The sequence below is a fragment of the Denticeps clupeoides genome, chromosome 10 (genome assembly GCF_900700375.1).
Source record: "Denticeps clupeoides chromosome 10, fDenClu1.1, whole genome shotgun sequence".
Lineage (NCBI taxonomy): Eukaryota > Metazoa > Chordata > Actinopteri > Clupeiformes > Denticipitidae > Denticeps > Denticeps clupeoides.
Genome location: NC_041716.1, coordinates 4561094 through 4575948, shown reverse-complemented (window position 1 = coordinate 4575948; position 14855 = coordinate 4561094). Strand labels below are relative to the sequence as shown.

At 44.2% G+C, this 14855-nt stretch overlaps 1 protein-coding gene across 3 annotated transcripts in view; it reads right to left on the bottom strand.

Moving 5' to 3' along the window:
* Positions 1-14652, bottom strand: part of tbc1d22b (TBC1 domain family, member 22B) — a 42426-nt gene extending 27774 nt beyond the window's left edge. For 2 of the 3 annotated variants that reach the window (XM_028992720.1, XM_028992722.1), the window contains exons 1-6: positions 14405-14652; positions 10589-10645; positions 9912-10237; positions 8984-9151; positions 6256-6326; positions 3790-3918 (exon numbers count right to left, since the gene is read on the bottom strand). In XM_028992720.1, the coding sequence (XP_028848553.1) occupies positions 3790-3918; positions 6256-6326; positions 8984-9151; positions 9912-10237; positions 10589-10645; positions 14405-14460 (807 nt within the window). In that variant the 5' untranslated portion in view covers positions 14461-14652. The remainder of the gene's footprint in view (positions 1-3789; positions 3919-6255; positions 6327-8983; positions 9152-9911; positions 10238-10588; positions 10646-14404) is intronic. The other variant, XM_028992721.1, reaches the window with a different exon arrangement.
* Positions 14653-14855: the final 203 nt, after the last annotated feature.

Here is a 14855-nt window from a genome sequence, read left to right as displayed (position 1 = left end):
CTGTCGGCTGAGGAGCAGATGTCTTCCAGGTTAAAACTACAGTCTGACTCGATAAAAGCCCCCGAGTGCACAATTGAGTTATAACCCATTTCCCTATGCAAGTAATAGGACAGATCAATCAGGCCTGAACTGATCACTATTGATCCACCTTCATAGCTCAGTTGAGGAAGGCTTCCGGAATTAAAAGGGCTGTGTCACTATAAAAAGACACAGCTGCATGAATTACATAACACACTACATATGAATGCGGTTAAGTAAGCAGCCCCATAATCAGAAGGTTGCCGGTTCGAATCCCGATCTGCCAAGGTGCCACTGAGCAAAGCACCGTCCCCACACACTACTCCCCGGGCGCCTGTCATGGCTGCCCACTGCTCACTCAGGGTGATGGTTAAATGCAGAGGACAAATTTCACTGTGTGCACCGTGTGCTGTGCTGCTGTGTATCACATGTGACAATCACTTCACTTTATTATCTCTGAAAGTGATTGTCCTTGTGAAGCACTGCAGCACTGTACACACGAAATGTGTCTTTGGTGAGCAGTGGGCAGCCCGTGAAAGGCACCTGGGGAGCAGTGTGTGGGGACGGTCATTTGCTCAGTGACACATCGGTGGTTCAGGATTCAAACTGGTAACCTTCCAACTACGGGTCCATTTCCTTACCCGCTATGCCACCACTGCTCCTATAAAAAAAAAAAAAAGCGCCATGCATTATTTAACACACTATATATGAATGCATATGCATATCACTATTATCCTAACAGTTATGGGCCATTATATTAGATGAATCAGGCTCTATAACTGTAGGTAAGTATGAATTTTTATATATATATATATATATAATGGCACTGGCAACAGTCCTGCAATGTCCTGAGTATCACAGAATCAATATACCTGTGATGTTGTTGTAAATGGGGGCTGCTGTATGTGCTGGAGATTTTTAAGGTCCAGTGATGTGACTGACTGTGGTGCCCTTTCAGTAGGGATGTAGGACCGTTCCAGACAGAGCAGGGACATTTGTTTTAATGGACCTTTGCGCTTGTGATGCAATGGGGAAACGAGCAAGAGACGGCGGGCGATATCGAGCCCAGTGCCCCCCGCCATTAACCGGATTTCTTATGGCCAGCAAGGTTATCGATTCCAGCCGCAGACATTAATATCACACAATGAAGAGTCTATTTTTATAGGGGTTTTATTGTGTTAGCGAGGCTGTGCCGGACCAGGGCCGGGGGAAGAGTTATTCGGAGTGGTTTACTACATGTCTCGGTGAGCCCTGGTCTTCAGACACGACCTCACATGACTCGCCGCAAACTGCAGGGTTGGAGGCTCTCGCTAGACCTTCCCCGCAATCCATGCGAACAGGCGCCGGCACTTTTCAAAAGACAATAAATATTTCAAAGCTGGCAGGATGACGGGGGTGGGGGGTGGGGGAATCTGACATGAATAATTAAAGCAACTGTTGACATTTTGACTTTTTGGTTTTAAACGAAGTTCGACAGAATCACCTGTGGCAGTACAGCAGCGAATGGAGTGGTTATATATATATATATATATATATGTGTGTGTGTGTGTGTGTGTGTGTACATACATACACACAGAATTACAAATCTACTTCCCATCCACAGTCTGGCTTATATCACATGCATTTGCTTTGGCAGATTTGATTGACTCTTGCTGTGTGTCAGGAGGTTTTTGTAGCAACCCTCTAATTATTTCAGTAATTAAGGGATCCGATTGGCAGGACAGAAGTCACATTGGCATAAATTAATTAAATGGCCGCTTACGCCCACCCACTAGGCTGGCCCATTCCTATTGTGTGTGTGTGTGTGTGTTTTTATTATTAGCATGTGTACTAATCATCTAGTCCTTGACTTAATGGGCCAGATGTGAGCTCCGTATGAGAATTCAGTCTTTAGCGCAGCAAGGTTCTGCAAAAATCTCAAAGTCGCAAAATACGCTTTGCATCAATAGATGTAGTCAATTCTACTGGCCTCTGCTGACCGCCCGCGGAAAACTGTTTCTGCTGGTGTGTTTAATTTTTAAGACCCATCAAGAGCCCATTTAACACAATCTATACGTTATAAATTACAAGGTCCTGCCTCTCTGATGGGGTTGCCAATCATGCGTTTGCAGCAGTCCCTCTGTAAAGAGCAAAAAGTGACACTAACAAATGCCGCCTGCCCGGTGTTGACGCTGCGCTCTATTACTTAAGATTGTCCCCGCTGACTGCCACTGAGGCATGGACTCCACCGGGCTTCCCCTCGAGCATCCTGACAGTTAATGGACTGTGCACGCTGTTAATGGACTGAAAAAACAAAACAAAAAAAACAATGGAAACGCTAAAATGATTATCAATTTGGTGCCGCGCCGGGTTCTATGCAGAGGTCGGGGAGGGTCATAATAATTTGAAACAGTCAGGTGTCCAAAGGCTGTCAATGCGCAGCTGCCACTTAAGTCTTACTGATGGGAAACGGGAGCATGTAATTAATTCAAATGCATTATGAAGTGCACATTAATATTACTCGCCACAGCGCCAGCATGAGGTTGTCTTTAGGTGAAACTTATTTTCTGCAGACACTCCCCCATCCTGTCCCCACGGGGCCACCGTTGCACGTCTATTCATTCCAGCCTTCTGTGTTTTCAGCCTGCCACATACACTGTCAGGCTATTAATAAGCAGCTACGGCTGGTGGAGAAAGTCTGGTTGCACCTCATCTCTCATTGCAGAAGCGAATGGCAGCGATTGGAGGTGGCCAGCCCTGCTGCTGAAGGCCCACCTGGCACAATGTCTCACCGCTATTCTTCAATCATCAGGATTGGGCAATTGGTAAAAGAGTAATGATCTCGGTTGCACAGCGATGAAGACCTCCTCAAAGATAAGTGGGAACCACTGCCACATAACCACATAATAACATAAAAGTAAAAAAAGTGTGATATTGCACAACAGTTGAATAACTGTAATATCCCACCTCTTTACTGTCATCTTACCTGCACTTTAACACACTGCTTACTTTAATTATACAAGTCTACAATATTTACAATTTCATTAATTTATTTTCTTCTATTCTATTTATCTTTGTTGAAACCCATAGTTTAAATGTGCATCTTGCTGGTTTGCTCCAAACGTTCTCTCACTGTAATTGATATGGTGACATTAAAGGCATCGATCTATTTATCGATCACTCTATTATAAATGCACCGAATGGAGTTTGGTATAGTAATAATAAAATTAATGACAATTTCAAGAGACTGCTAATTTCATTACTAAAACTATACGTATACACTTAGGAAAGTGTGTGGATATGGCCTGGTGTGTTGTGAGGTTACTGCTATTAGAACCAATATATTTTATTTATCTGGACTATTCAGGTGTAGGAACATCATTGGAATAAAATCGGAATTTCCAAAACATCTCATAAAGGTCTGGGTGGCATTTGGCCATACTGACATACTGGCATCATGTTCAAATAATCCCAAATCCATAAGCAAAGAAGTTCATTAAGTTTAATGACTGTTAGAACAGACTCACTGTACTACAGTCTCAGATTTGGACTGATTTACTACTAATTAGTCACAGCAAAATACAAAAAAAAAAAAAATCTGCTCAATACCTGACAGCTGATTGAACAATTTTGTTTAGTAATAGATGGATTATAGATACTATTATAAGTTTTACAACCACTCATGTTATGGTGCTAGTATCTTTATAATTTATACAACTTAATTCTGCACGATTTCTGCAATGAGTAAAAGTTTCAGGTTTAGTAGGGAATTTGGGTCTGTAGGTGCAGTACCTGTCTGTAGGTGTCTCGGTGGTGCTCGTCTGTGCGGGAGTCGTAATACTGCTCGATGAAGCCGAAGTACTCCTCCCGCTTCCTCCGCAACACCAGCTCCCGGCGCTCCATGTTGGCAGGGAGGTAGCCCTGCCGCCCAACAAGCCAAACAGAGCAAGAGTCAAGAAACTCATTCAAAAAAAAAAAAAAAGCTAAATTATTCAAATGCAGTAGCTTCAAAAGCAGATTACTCTCATCTACTCATACAATATAAAAAAGGAGGGGTGCAACAAAATACATAACAATAACGGTAATTCCTGGATGGTACGATCGTCTGTCGTTTCTCTCTCGGCCTCCCCATCAGCCTCCCTCCCACTCCAGTTCACTTCATTTTCCCTCCACGTTTCCCTCCTCTTCACCGCAAAATTAATTCAAATGAGCCACACTGGAACAAATGAACTCTTTCCAAGCGCTTGAACTCGATAAACCATGATGACGACTCAGAAACATCAAGAATGCATCTGCTGATACTTGATTTGAATACAATGAGGCAGAAAATGATCGCAGACAAATATTTCTTTTTTTTTTTTTGTGCATGTACATGAACTCTACATGCAGCAGAAGAGAATCGGAAAACTGCACAATTCGTGTCTATTCACCCACTGACATTTACAGTTAATGACAGGAAAAGCTCTCCACCTTTCAGGCGGTCATAATGTTATGGCTTATTGGTGTTTATGAGAATGGATGGTTACATTTCAAAGGACCTTTCAACACAATATTTTCATATTCGATACTCTAGAAGGGCAGCATGGAACGCCCGATCCCTTGAAAGCTCTTCGCTCAGTTCTGCTTTCTAGCGACTCTTTAAGCTCTTATACCATGAAGCATCTGTACACGGAGTCGTTCCTTGAGTCATTCTGGAAAACTCTCCAGCCAATTGGACGTATGGAAATATCATTTTAGGAGCCGCTGTAGTTAATTTTTCACGTAAAGGCCACTGTTAGCAGGAGAGGATGGCTGGGTTTCAGCGGAGTGGGCAATCACTCACTGCCGGGAGAGGCGCGCCGTCTGCCTGTGCCCGGAGGTACATGATATTGACATTGAAGCAGGCTGCTGAACCGTAAATGAACAGGTTCTCACTCCCGCGCGCTCATTAGATTCCCTCTCGACCCAAATATGGCAGAATGGCTCCACCAGCCTCAATTTCCAGGTGATGATAGGATTTCCAAGGAAATGGAACATTAGCAGCTGCAACACAGCAGAACGGGAACAAGATCACCTATGGCAAGGAGAACAGAAGTTACGGTGCCCGTCCTACGCTGACTTAACGTGATCGTTATTGGTACTGGCGGCAGAAAATAGTCAATACAACACTGCGATGACTTCTGCAAGGGCGACGACTGGAAATATGAAAACAGTCGTCCTGAAACACATCTTGTCGAATTTTCTCCGGAGTGAAGGCAGGCATTAGGAAACAACGGCGAGTTCGGTCATAATTAATTGAAGCAGTGAGTGCTTTTAGATGTCTACATCTGTGACGAGGACCAGTTAGAGTGTAATATTAAGTTAGTTCCACGGCTGGAAACACATGCTGCAATTGTAATGAAATGAGGGCGGGGGGAAAAAAACCTGTTATGGCAACCCACATCATAATATGATATATAAAAAGTCTCAATTACATTTTAGGGACATAGGTGTATTGGAATAATGAAGCAATGCATTATTAAGTCAACTGAATTGACAGTTTGGCAGCCACAATGCATCATGGGTCATGCTACTAAGGTCAAAATACCAGACTATTAAAGTCAAAACAATCAGGACATTGTTATAGTCAGTATATGTTTTTATTTGGTGAAATATCAAATGTTTTAGACACATGACCAGCCAGTGAAATTTCAAAATGTACCATTTTTGGGGGGTTTGATCTTAACTATTTAAAGACCAATGTAAGCAAAAATATAATAGTTATTGCCCAAAGAACCACAACCCTTGTCCTCATTCAGAATTCCACTAGCTTTGTTTAACAGTAAAACTATGATGAATGTAGACGGGTCCAGGCTAAGCACAGGAACATTCCCAGAGTGCTTTGCACTGACCCTGCAGAGGTAGCGTGCTACGTGATGTATGCCCTTGGCAGCCTCCTGTTTGAATGTGCTGTGATTGTATAATGTGACAGAGATATGTATTATTCCAGAGCGGTGCAATCGGTCACTCTGGCCCAGTTGTCTGTACAACATTAAGGTCAGTGTGACGCAGGGGAGCCATGATCATGGCTGTCGCTGGGGAAATAAACTCTGCCCGAACGGGAGGCTGCCGGGCGGCTGACATTGGGCGCGCTCCAAACCACGCTCGCTCGCTTCCTGAATGGTGTGCGTCGCTAAACTGAATGTCACAGAATTTAAAAGGTCTATTTGTGGTGTCAGGGACTTTGGGTACATGGACAGGACAGGGGTGGGTGGGGGGTTTTCAGCCTGCGGCTCTCACCGACAGCAGTCTCCAGGTGATTGGCCGAACTTCCCTGGGAATTCCTGACCAGCTGTGCTTCCTCAGTTCCTCTGCAGAATAAACAGTATATAGACATGAGTCAACAAACACACACACACGCACACACACACTCCCCAATGACTAAACACTGGGAGATATTTGCATAATAACTTTTCTTAGAAAGCAGATACTGCAAATTTAGTGGACTCCAATTAAGGGGTCAAGTTGGACAAAACCGGGAAGAAATTGAATGATTACCCCTAATCTACCCCTAGTCTCATTTCTATTATCATGTAACCACATAAATAATGTTTGGTGAAATGGTGAACTAAAATGAGTCTCTTGAGAAATGCAGACGCCCGTTTGATGCTCAAGGTGTACAACAAGCTCTGTAGGTATTGGTCATTTGATTGTGATCTGTAAAAGCCATGCTCAATAGGTTGATGTATATACATTCAGGAAATTTTACATTCATTTCAAGATTTTTCATCTCTAATTTATGGATAGGTAGATTTTTAAATTGTCATGTCATTAAATGTTCATTTATAGGGCGTCTGCCAAATTCCTTAAACGTAAATATAGGTCTTAGTGGTCCCCTAATACAGTATTTGAAGTCTGTATCTGGTGCAGAATTACAGCCACTTTGATCCAGTCCCACAATGAGATTCCCCAGGACGCGCCATTTCGGTGTCTGTTGCTTTAGAAGCTAATGAGGAGGAGGGAGGCGGGACGAGGAGGAGAGCAGTCCTATTCGCGGAAATGACGTCATCAATACCATTCACCAAAAACATTTTTGCCACAGACAGGAAGTTGTGTCAGTGTATTTACAAAAAAAAAAAAAAAAACTAGCCCACTGGTTTAGTGTGGCAGAAAGTTTAGTGTGGCAGAAAAAAAAAAAAAAAAAAACACACAAATGAAATGCTCTGCATGTTTGGTTTGGTGGAGATAATGTTTAAGGGGTGGGGTGGGAAATTCTATGGGTGGACAAAGCATGAAAAAATGGGAGGTAGCCTTTCTCTTAATGATGACATAAGGGGACAAATTCCAGATCCGACCTGAGTCTGTGCTGCCGCTCTCTGAACAGCGAAGCAGAACGGCCAAAGCGCTCTTTACAACCATCGCCATTTCTAGCCAGTGCAGGATCATAGATGGGCTAGAACTCATATTAATGTTAAATAAGCACACATTTGAGAGATTACAAAGTGTCACAAAGTGACATTTTTATAATTGGGGACCTTTACATTTGGTGTGTGTCTCTCAAAATAGGGTGAGGGTGGCAAAAACAAATGTTAAAAGCCACAAACGTTTTGCGTTATTGCAGTTCCGTGGTTTTCTGTGGCAAGCATGCGAAATGCTCCTGACTCACATGATGCTCAGTCTCCATAAACTTCCAGGTGTTAATAACATGTTGGGACAGTTCTTCACCTCATTTTAGCAACTCGATCCACCTTCTACCGTTTCAATTGCATGTATTATTTGCAGTAATTACACTCGGGAACAGAGTAACATCTTTTCCAAGACCCCATGTGCTCTGAGTTAAGTACACAAGTTATTATTTGATTCAATTAAATGACAGTAGCAGGTATGAGGTTCGGAAAACCAAAAGGAATGAGACACCGGGTCTTTCCATTCACATTTTACAGACACAAGGTTTCTGGCATCTCCATCTCCTTTTAATCCATGGATGCTTTGCTCCCCCCTCTGGACAACCACGTAAACACTCTTCACCAACCCCTTGGCCTCCCCATTACCCACGTACCATAATGCACCCACTCACTGTAGAGCCACTCGAGCAGCTTTGAAGAAGACAAATCACAGCCCTGCGGCAGATATCATGTTATTAACTGGAGGGTGTAGCAAGTCGATGTCACAGTGCTCAGACGTTGTAAAGATGGGTCTGATATGAGCCGCATAAATCAAAAAAAAAAAATTTCCATTCCCTGTGACAACTGGGACCGACTCGAGAGTGCCTCGTAATTTCAGGACTGGAGTCTTCAGAGGACGCAGCCCTCCGCACCTCCACATGTTAAATGAGAAGTCATTTCAAACAATAACCTTTGGAACTGAAGCGTTTCCCTTAATTATTTTACCTGAGCACATCACAAAAAATTTCAGTGGAGGGTAATATAATTATATTACTTATTTCACCTCATACTGGAGGAACAGGTCAGACCAAGAACGACAAATCCTTGGCAAAAAAAAATTAAAAAATATTATTTTAATTGTGTCACAGTCGCATTTGTCCCTGACACCCAAAACAAGGTCAAAAGGTCACTTGCTGCCTTATATAATGTTATTAACTATATAGAGAACAAGCGGAGGTTTGCCACACAGCATCAGCGATTGTCACCACATTATCCCCACCACAACCTGGCGCCAACCTTGCGCGCGACGCCGTTTCCTGATCATATTTGCTCCTCCCCCACCCTGCATCGATTCGGGACGACTCGAATGGTACGGGTTTCATGTTAATGGGATCATTACAGCAGCGGCGCCTCGTTGAACAAATGCATAGAAAACAACTCGTTTTCATGGCTGCCCTGTTGCACGCTGCTGACACATGGAGAACAGAAGGATCCCTCGGTGTGAAGCCAGCCAGAAAGCCAGCCCAGAGAAGAGTGAGTGTGTGTGTGTGTATGTGTGTGTGTATACAGTAACTGAAAATAAACATTTTATACATTTTTACATATTAAAAATGTATTATTATTATTTATTTTATTTTTTTTACCCAAATCGGTGTTGGGAGCGGCCAGCAGCTGCCTGAATTTATCCAGTCGACTCTTCTCCCGTATTGTCATGGGCGGAGCCCCTGAGGCGTTCTGGTCCGACATGCGGGCCACCAGCGGGATTATGGGCCGCATGGGTAGAGACTGCTGCTTCTGCAGGGTGGAGCGGACTGGAAGGGGAGGGGAGGGGAGAGAAGTCAGTCACATGACCTTATGAAATGTGTCTGGATTACTACCCACCAAAACTGAAAGTGAAAGGTGAAGAAAGAGGTGAAGAAAGAGGTGCGATCACCCTGTTTTTTTTGTTTTTTTTTGTGTGTGTAGTGTGTGTGTGTGTACCCTTGCACACTCTTATCACTCCGCTGCACATTTACATTTCCACTGAGGAGGAGCGAAGCGGGTGAATCATTTCAACTTGGCCACACACCTGCCCGGGGGAATACAGCAAATACAGAGATCTTCATGCTAAAAAATTCTTACTTTTATGCAAATCTGCCAGCTCTCCGTCCTTCCAGAATTTGTGGAAAAGAAGGAAAGTATTTCAATTTCGCACAAACAAACAGAAAACCCATATAATTCAACATCCCTACTATTTCATTTGAGCCCTTTTACTAAATTTACTAAAACTGTGATCCCGGGCACAAAAATGTACACGACATGCTCAAATTTCCAAACCAAAAGCTGTGGCCCAGACAGATGCAAGATTTTCTTCAGATCAGAAAGAAACACATGCCTGCAGCGGTGGAGAGCAAAACAAGAAATACGTAACAGTTGGCACAGCAACACGTGAGAAGTTCAAATTTCTTGCTCATTTGCTGAGATTCATTGGTTACCTCACCGTTCAGAGAAAAATCAATTCAGCTTATCTACCTCATTATAAAAAAAAAAATAATAAAAAAAAAGACGATGGGCAGCTGTAGACCTCCATACCTGCTGTGGTGTTGAGCTGCGCCTCGCTGCTGGACTTCACTACCCTCCCGTTGGCCGGCCCGCCGTCTGGCTGCAGCCGGTCCCGGCAAGGCTCCGGGCGGGGCGGCGACTGCCTGCCGGCGGGGTGGGCGTCGGCCTCGCACTCAGACAGAGTGGAGAGAGGTGGGCGGGGTGCTGCTGAGGTATGTGTGGCGCCTAAGAGGCCTTCGTCGTCCTCGTCCTCGATGTCCCAGGCATCGTTTGTGCTGCGCGCGAACTCGTGGAAACTTGATGCCTTTTTGGACTTGACATTCAGACTGTTCGTCTTTGGAGTGTCTTTCAGGAACCTGTGACGGGAAAAGAGAGAGGCTGTGAACAAAAGGGACCCAAATTGACAATGTCAGGCGTTCGTTTTGGTGGCATGAAATGAAAGCAATCACGAAGATGCACTTTCACAGAGGGGACTTGTGTTTCAAGCAACACAGAACATTGAAAAAATAAAATCACGGCTTAAAAGCATTGCAAAAAATGGGTTAAACATAAAAAGAAAATCAAAACAGTGCTTAACTGTATCAAACCGCGCATCGTATCATCCAGACACACACACACACACACACACACACACACACACACACAACCGAGGAAGGCGGTGAGTGCGAGGGACTCCATGCAGGGCAGCAGGCTTCGTCTGCACTTACGTGTGCTGAATTCGGGGGTCAAGGGGAGGGTGCTGTGCTCCGTAAACCGGCTGCATACTGAAGAAGAAACACAGGAAGCCCATTTACTGACACCGAGTACCAGGGCCGGAGCTTCAGCAAGGGAGCAAGGTGCTCAGTGACCATTTAATCCATAGAGAATGAACACTGGCATTCATGAATGTTGAAATTTCAAACTCTGTACCAATACTAAGGCTGGTCCTCGATACTACACTGCTCAAAAAAATAAAGCAAACACAAAAAAATAAAAAAAATCACACCAAAATTATACAGGGTGGGCTATTTATATGGATACACCTTAATAAAATGGGAATGTTTGGTGACATTGAACACATTTTACAAGTGGTCAGAAACTTGTAAATAACTCATGAAAGAATAAAGTTACGTTAAAACCAAGCACACCTTTGTTTTTCCTCACCAATAAATTTGATGTCACATGACCCTCTTCCTATTGAAAAAAAACAAAAGTTGGATCAAATGGCCGACTTCAAAATAGCCACTATGGTCGCCACCCATCTTGAAAAGTTTGCTCCCTCACATATACTAATGTGCCACAAACAGGACGTTAATGTCACCAACCATTCCCATTTTATTAAGGTGTATCCATATAAATGGCCCACCCTGTAGATCAAATGTATCAGCCCACGGAGGTCTCGATTTGGAGTCACACCCTACACACTACAGGCTGATCCAACTTTGATGTAATGTCCTTAAAACAAGTCAAAATGAGGCTCAGTAGTGTGTGTGGCCTCCAACTTTCCTACAACGCCTGGACATGCAAATCTGCCAATCTTCGTGTTCTCTGGCAAACACCAAACTTGCTCCACGGCTTTGGGCTGTAAGCACGACCCCCACCTGTGGACGTCTGGCCCTCATACACCCCTCATGGAGTCTTTTTCTGACCATTTCAGCAGAATTATGTTTACCGTGTCTCTCATGTAAACACTGCGTCCCCCAGGTAGCCAGAGGAGGGGCTGAAAGCTGTCTGCTGGAAATTGTTGTGGTCTGCTGGAGACTTCCGTGAGGAAGCAGATGCAAAACTGCTGCCAGGGTGGTAGTAGCCTAGTGGGTAACACACTCGCCTATGAACCAGAAGACCCTATTTCAAATCCCACTTACTACCGTTGTGTCCCTGAGCAAGACACTTAACCCTAAGTTGCTCCAGGGGGACTGTCCCTGTAACTACTGATTGTAAGTCGCTCTGGATAAGGGCGTCTGATAAATGCTGTAAATGTAAATTCAAAACTGGAATTAAAGTTTCGATACCATTGCTAGTTGATTTTTTACTATTTACTATATATTTAATATCAGTTTAGACATTTGATGGGGATTTAATGTAGCGTAGAGCATGGTAGACCCAAATTCTCACTAAGAAGCATGTGATCCTGAGAACTTTGTGATCCTGACACAAAGTTTCACTCTCGGGTCTTGAAAATCTAAAAAATGTGCAACGTGCTTTAAGGCACGTTTCATTTAATGATGTGTTTTGATGCTTTTCTGGATTAAACATCTTAATGAGGCTATGAAGGACAGAGCAAACCACGCACTGAATACACTGTGGCTACAGGAGATCATAGAAAAAAAACCACTAGAAAACTGTGTTGCCAACCTGGCAACCCTGCACGCAAATGTATATTCCAATAAAGCGAACGTATTATGCGCAGTACATAAAGAAAAAGCAAAGCCTATAACTAATGTGCTCAGACAACAGACGCTAAACCAATTCATTTGTTCCCAGCACCGTCCGTAATATTGTCTCAGCATTCAAAACATGAAGTGATGAACCTTGAAATGAAAAGGCTCAAGATGATAAGCAATGATTAGAATTACAAATAAACACATTCTCCATTTGCGTTTAGCTACGATCTAAGAAAACAAACTCAAGCGACAGCGTAATAATGAGCAGATTATACGAACAGAACTGGAATTAATGCATTGGTAATGATGCAAGGAATTGTACTGTGTGTTCTTTCACAATATCAACTGCAATATTGGCCATTTTAGATCTTCGTTTATGCAACAGTACATTTGTCATTTGCTTCAACCTGACGTTTATTAACTTTTATTATCAGGTGTGAATGCACAAAAAAACGGCCACCCCAAAAAATAAAAAAGTGATCCCAAAAGCACTGAAGACAACACCTTGATCCAAATGAGTCGTGCCCAGCAAAGTGGTGGGCCACGCCCTGTCCTCATGTTACAGGTTCTTTTTCTTCTTTTCTACATCACAGATCTTGTTTCTTCCTCAGAAAACATGTAAAAGTACAAGCACAGGACCAAACTGTAAAAACGACTAAATAAACGCTAGATGTAGTGGCCAGTGCCATTATGCTCTACAAGCCCCGAAGGGTCGGGAAAAAAAAAAAGAAGATAAATGGCCCATAAAAGGGAGTGTAAGCAGAAGTCATTTACGGTTGTAAAGATGGAACTCTGCACATAATTGAACTCACAGTCTGGGAATGTTTAAGTTTAAATAAATCCTTAGACCAAGACAACGTTCCACTCTCTGTTCTGCTCCGGCCCCTCTGGACATTAATAAAAACCTGCTGGAGACAAGAGTCAAGTCCCCCCCCAGCATGAAACTTACAAATCACTCAAAATGACATGTAAATGACTTGATCCATGCCTCATTTCTTTTAAATTTTGCTTTAAGAAAGCCATTAAGGAAGAGAAACAGAGTGAAAAGTCTGAAAGGGGTAGGGGTGTTGAAATGAATCTCATATTCGATGCATCGTGATGCACTCGTGGGCGATTCTGCACTGATGCAGCGCAGGAAATAATGGATTACACCATAATGACGTCGCTTGGCGATTTTCGAGTTTAAAAAGTAGCGGCGTTAATGGCTGTGGCGGCCTGATCTGATTACAGCGCTGCTGTCACCACGAACGACAGGAAAACGCCTGGTTCAGACGCCCTTTAGCTCTCACCTCGTATTTGAAAACATGTGAAGTAAATGCAGGGATGTTCACGCAACGCACCGTGAAGCACTGGTAATCCTAACTGAATCGAATCGTGAGGACGGCAAATGTCTAGTAACGCATGCTCGCGTGTCTAGTAACAGGCCAAATCTTGATCAGCGCGTACAGAGTTCAGGGGTCAAAGCCGCCCGCGGTGTGACTGCGTACAGTCAGATTCTGATTCTGGTTTGAGAACTCGTTCGAATGGTAAAAGTCTGTCTAGAAGTCAGTCATTCTCCCACCGAGGGGTTGCTCAAGACTTTTAAATCAGGCTTTTTTCAGGCTTTTTCATTTTAAACGCGTTGTGAAATCAGACTGGGCCACATTGCGAAAGCTAAAAACAGGCGCTTACTCATTACTACTCAAAAAAAAAAAAAAAAAGACACCACGTTGCGAAACACTGGTTTTCATAAATCAGTTTGAACTACAAAAACAGGAACCGTTTTTAGCACTAACAATTTCGTAATCTTCATCATCAATCTACATTATTACGGTCACCGTCATCGTCACGATCGCCGTGTTTACACCGTAAGCGCAGCGGAGGCAGAGCTGCACATCTTGCGTGAGATGCAAGCAGGAAAATGTCACTGTGCGCGATCTTGAAGTGACCCGAGGTCACGGAGCGGCTGGCACGACACCGGTCGCCAGGCAGGAGCCATGCGGGCCACCGTGAAGCACGTAACCCCCCCTCTACTGGTCCGAATACTCTGTTTCACAGGCTAACGAGCGGCTAAGCACGGACCGGACTCCGGCGACACCAGGCTGGCGGCCGAGCTAACAGGCTAACCGCACGGCGCGGTGGCCGAGGAGGGTTCTGGGCGATGGGGAGCGCGGTACCCACCTCCCGGGGCCCTTCGGGTTCCTCTTCCAGAAATGGATTCGGTTGTCGGTGGCCATGCCAGGCGAGGGGCAGTGTTTCCGCCCTCACGGAAGGACCGCCGGCTACCACAGTAGGACGTGGCGCAGCGTCACAGTTAATAACATCACCAAGAACGTGGCGGAGAATTCAGTAATGGCGAGTCTGTGGGGTACTCTGTCAGTTACAGAGGCGCACAAAACAGTGGGATGGAGGTCGCCATCTTAGCAGTGCGGACGTTTGATTGGGTGGAGACCTTAACAGGTGCACACGTGCCAGCCAATAGGAGAGCAGATATCAGAGGTGGGGGCGGGTCTTTCTTTCAACTGACAGCGCAGCTTCCGCAGGTGTCCCTAACGTTTAAAGCAGACTGCGAAAAGTTAGGGGATTTTAAGAAGATCATTTTCCCTCACACGATGCAGATGGTTTTGCATAT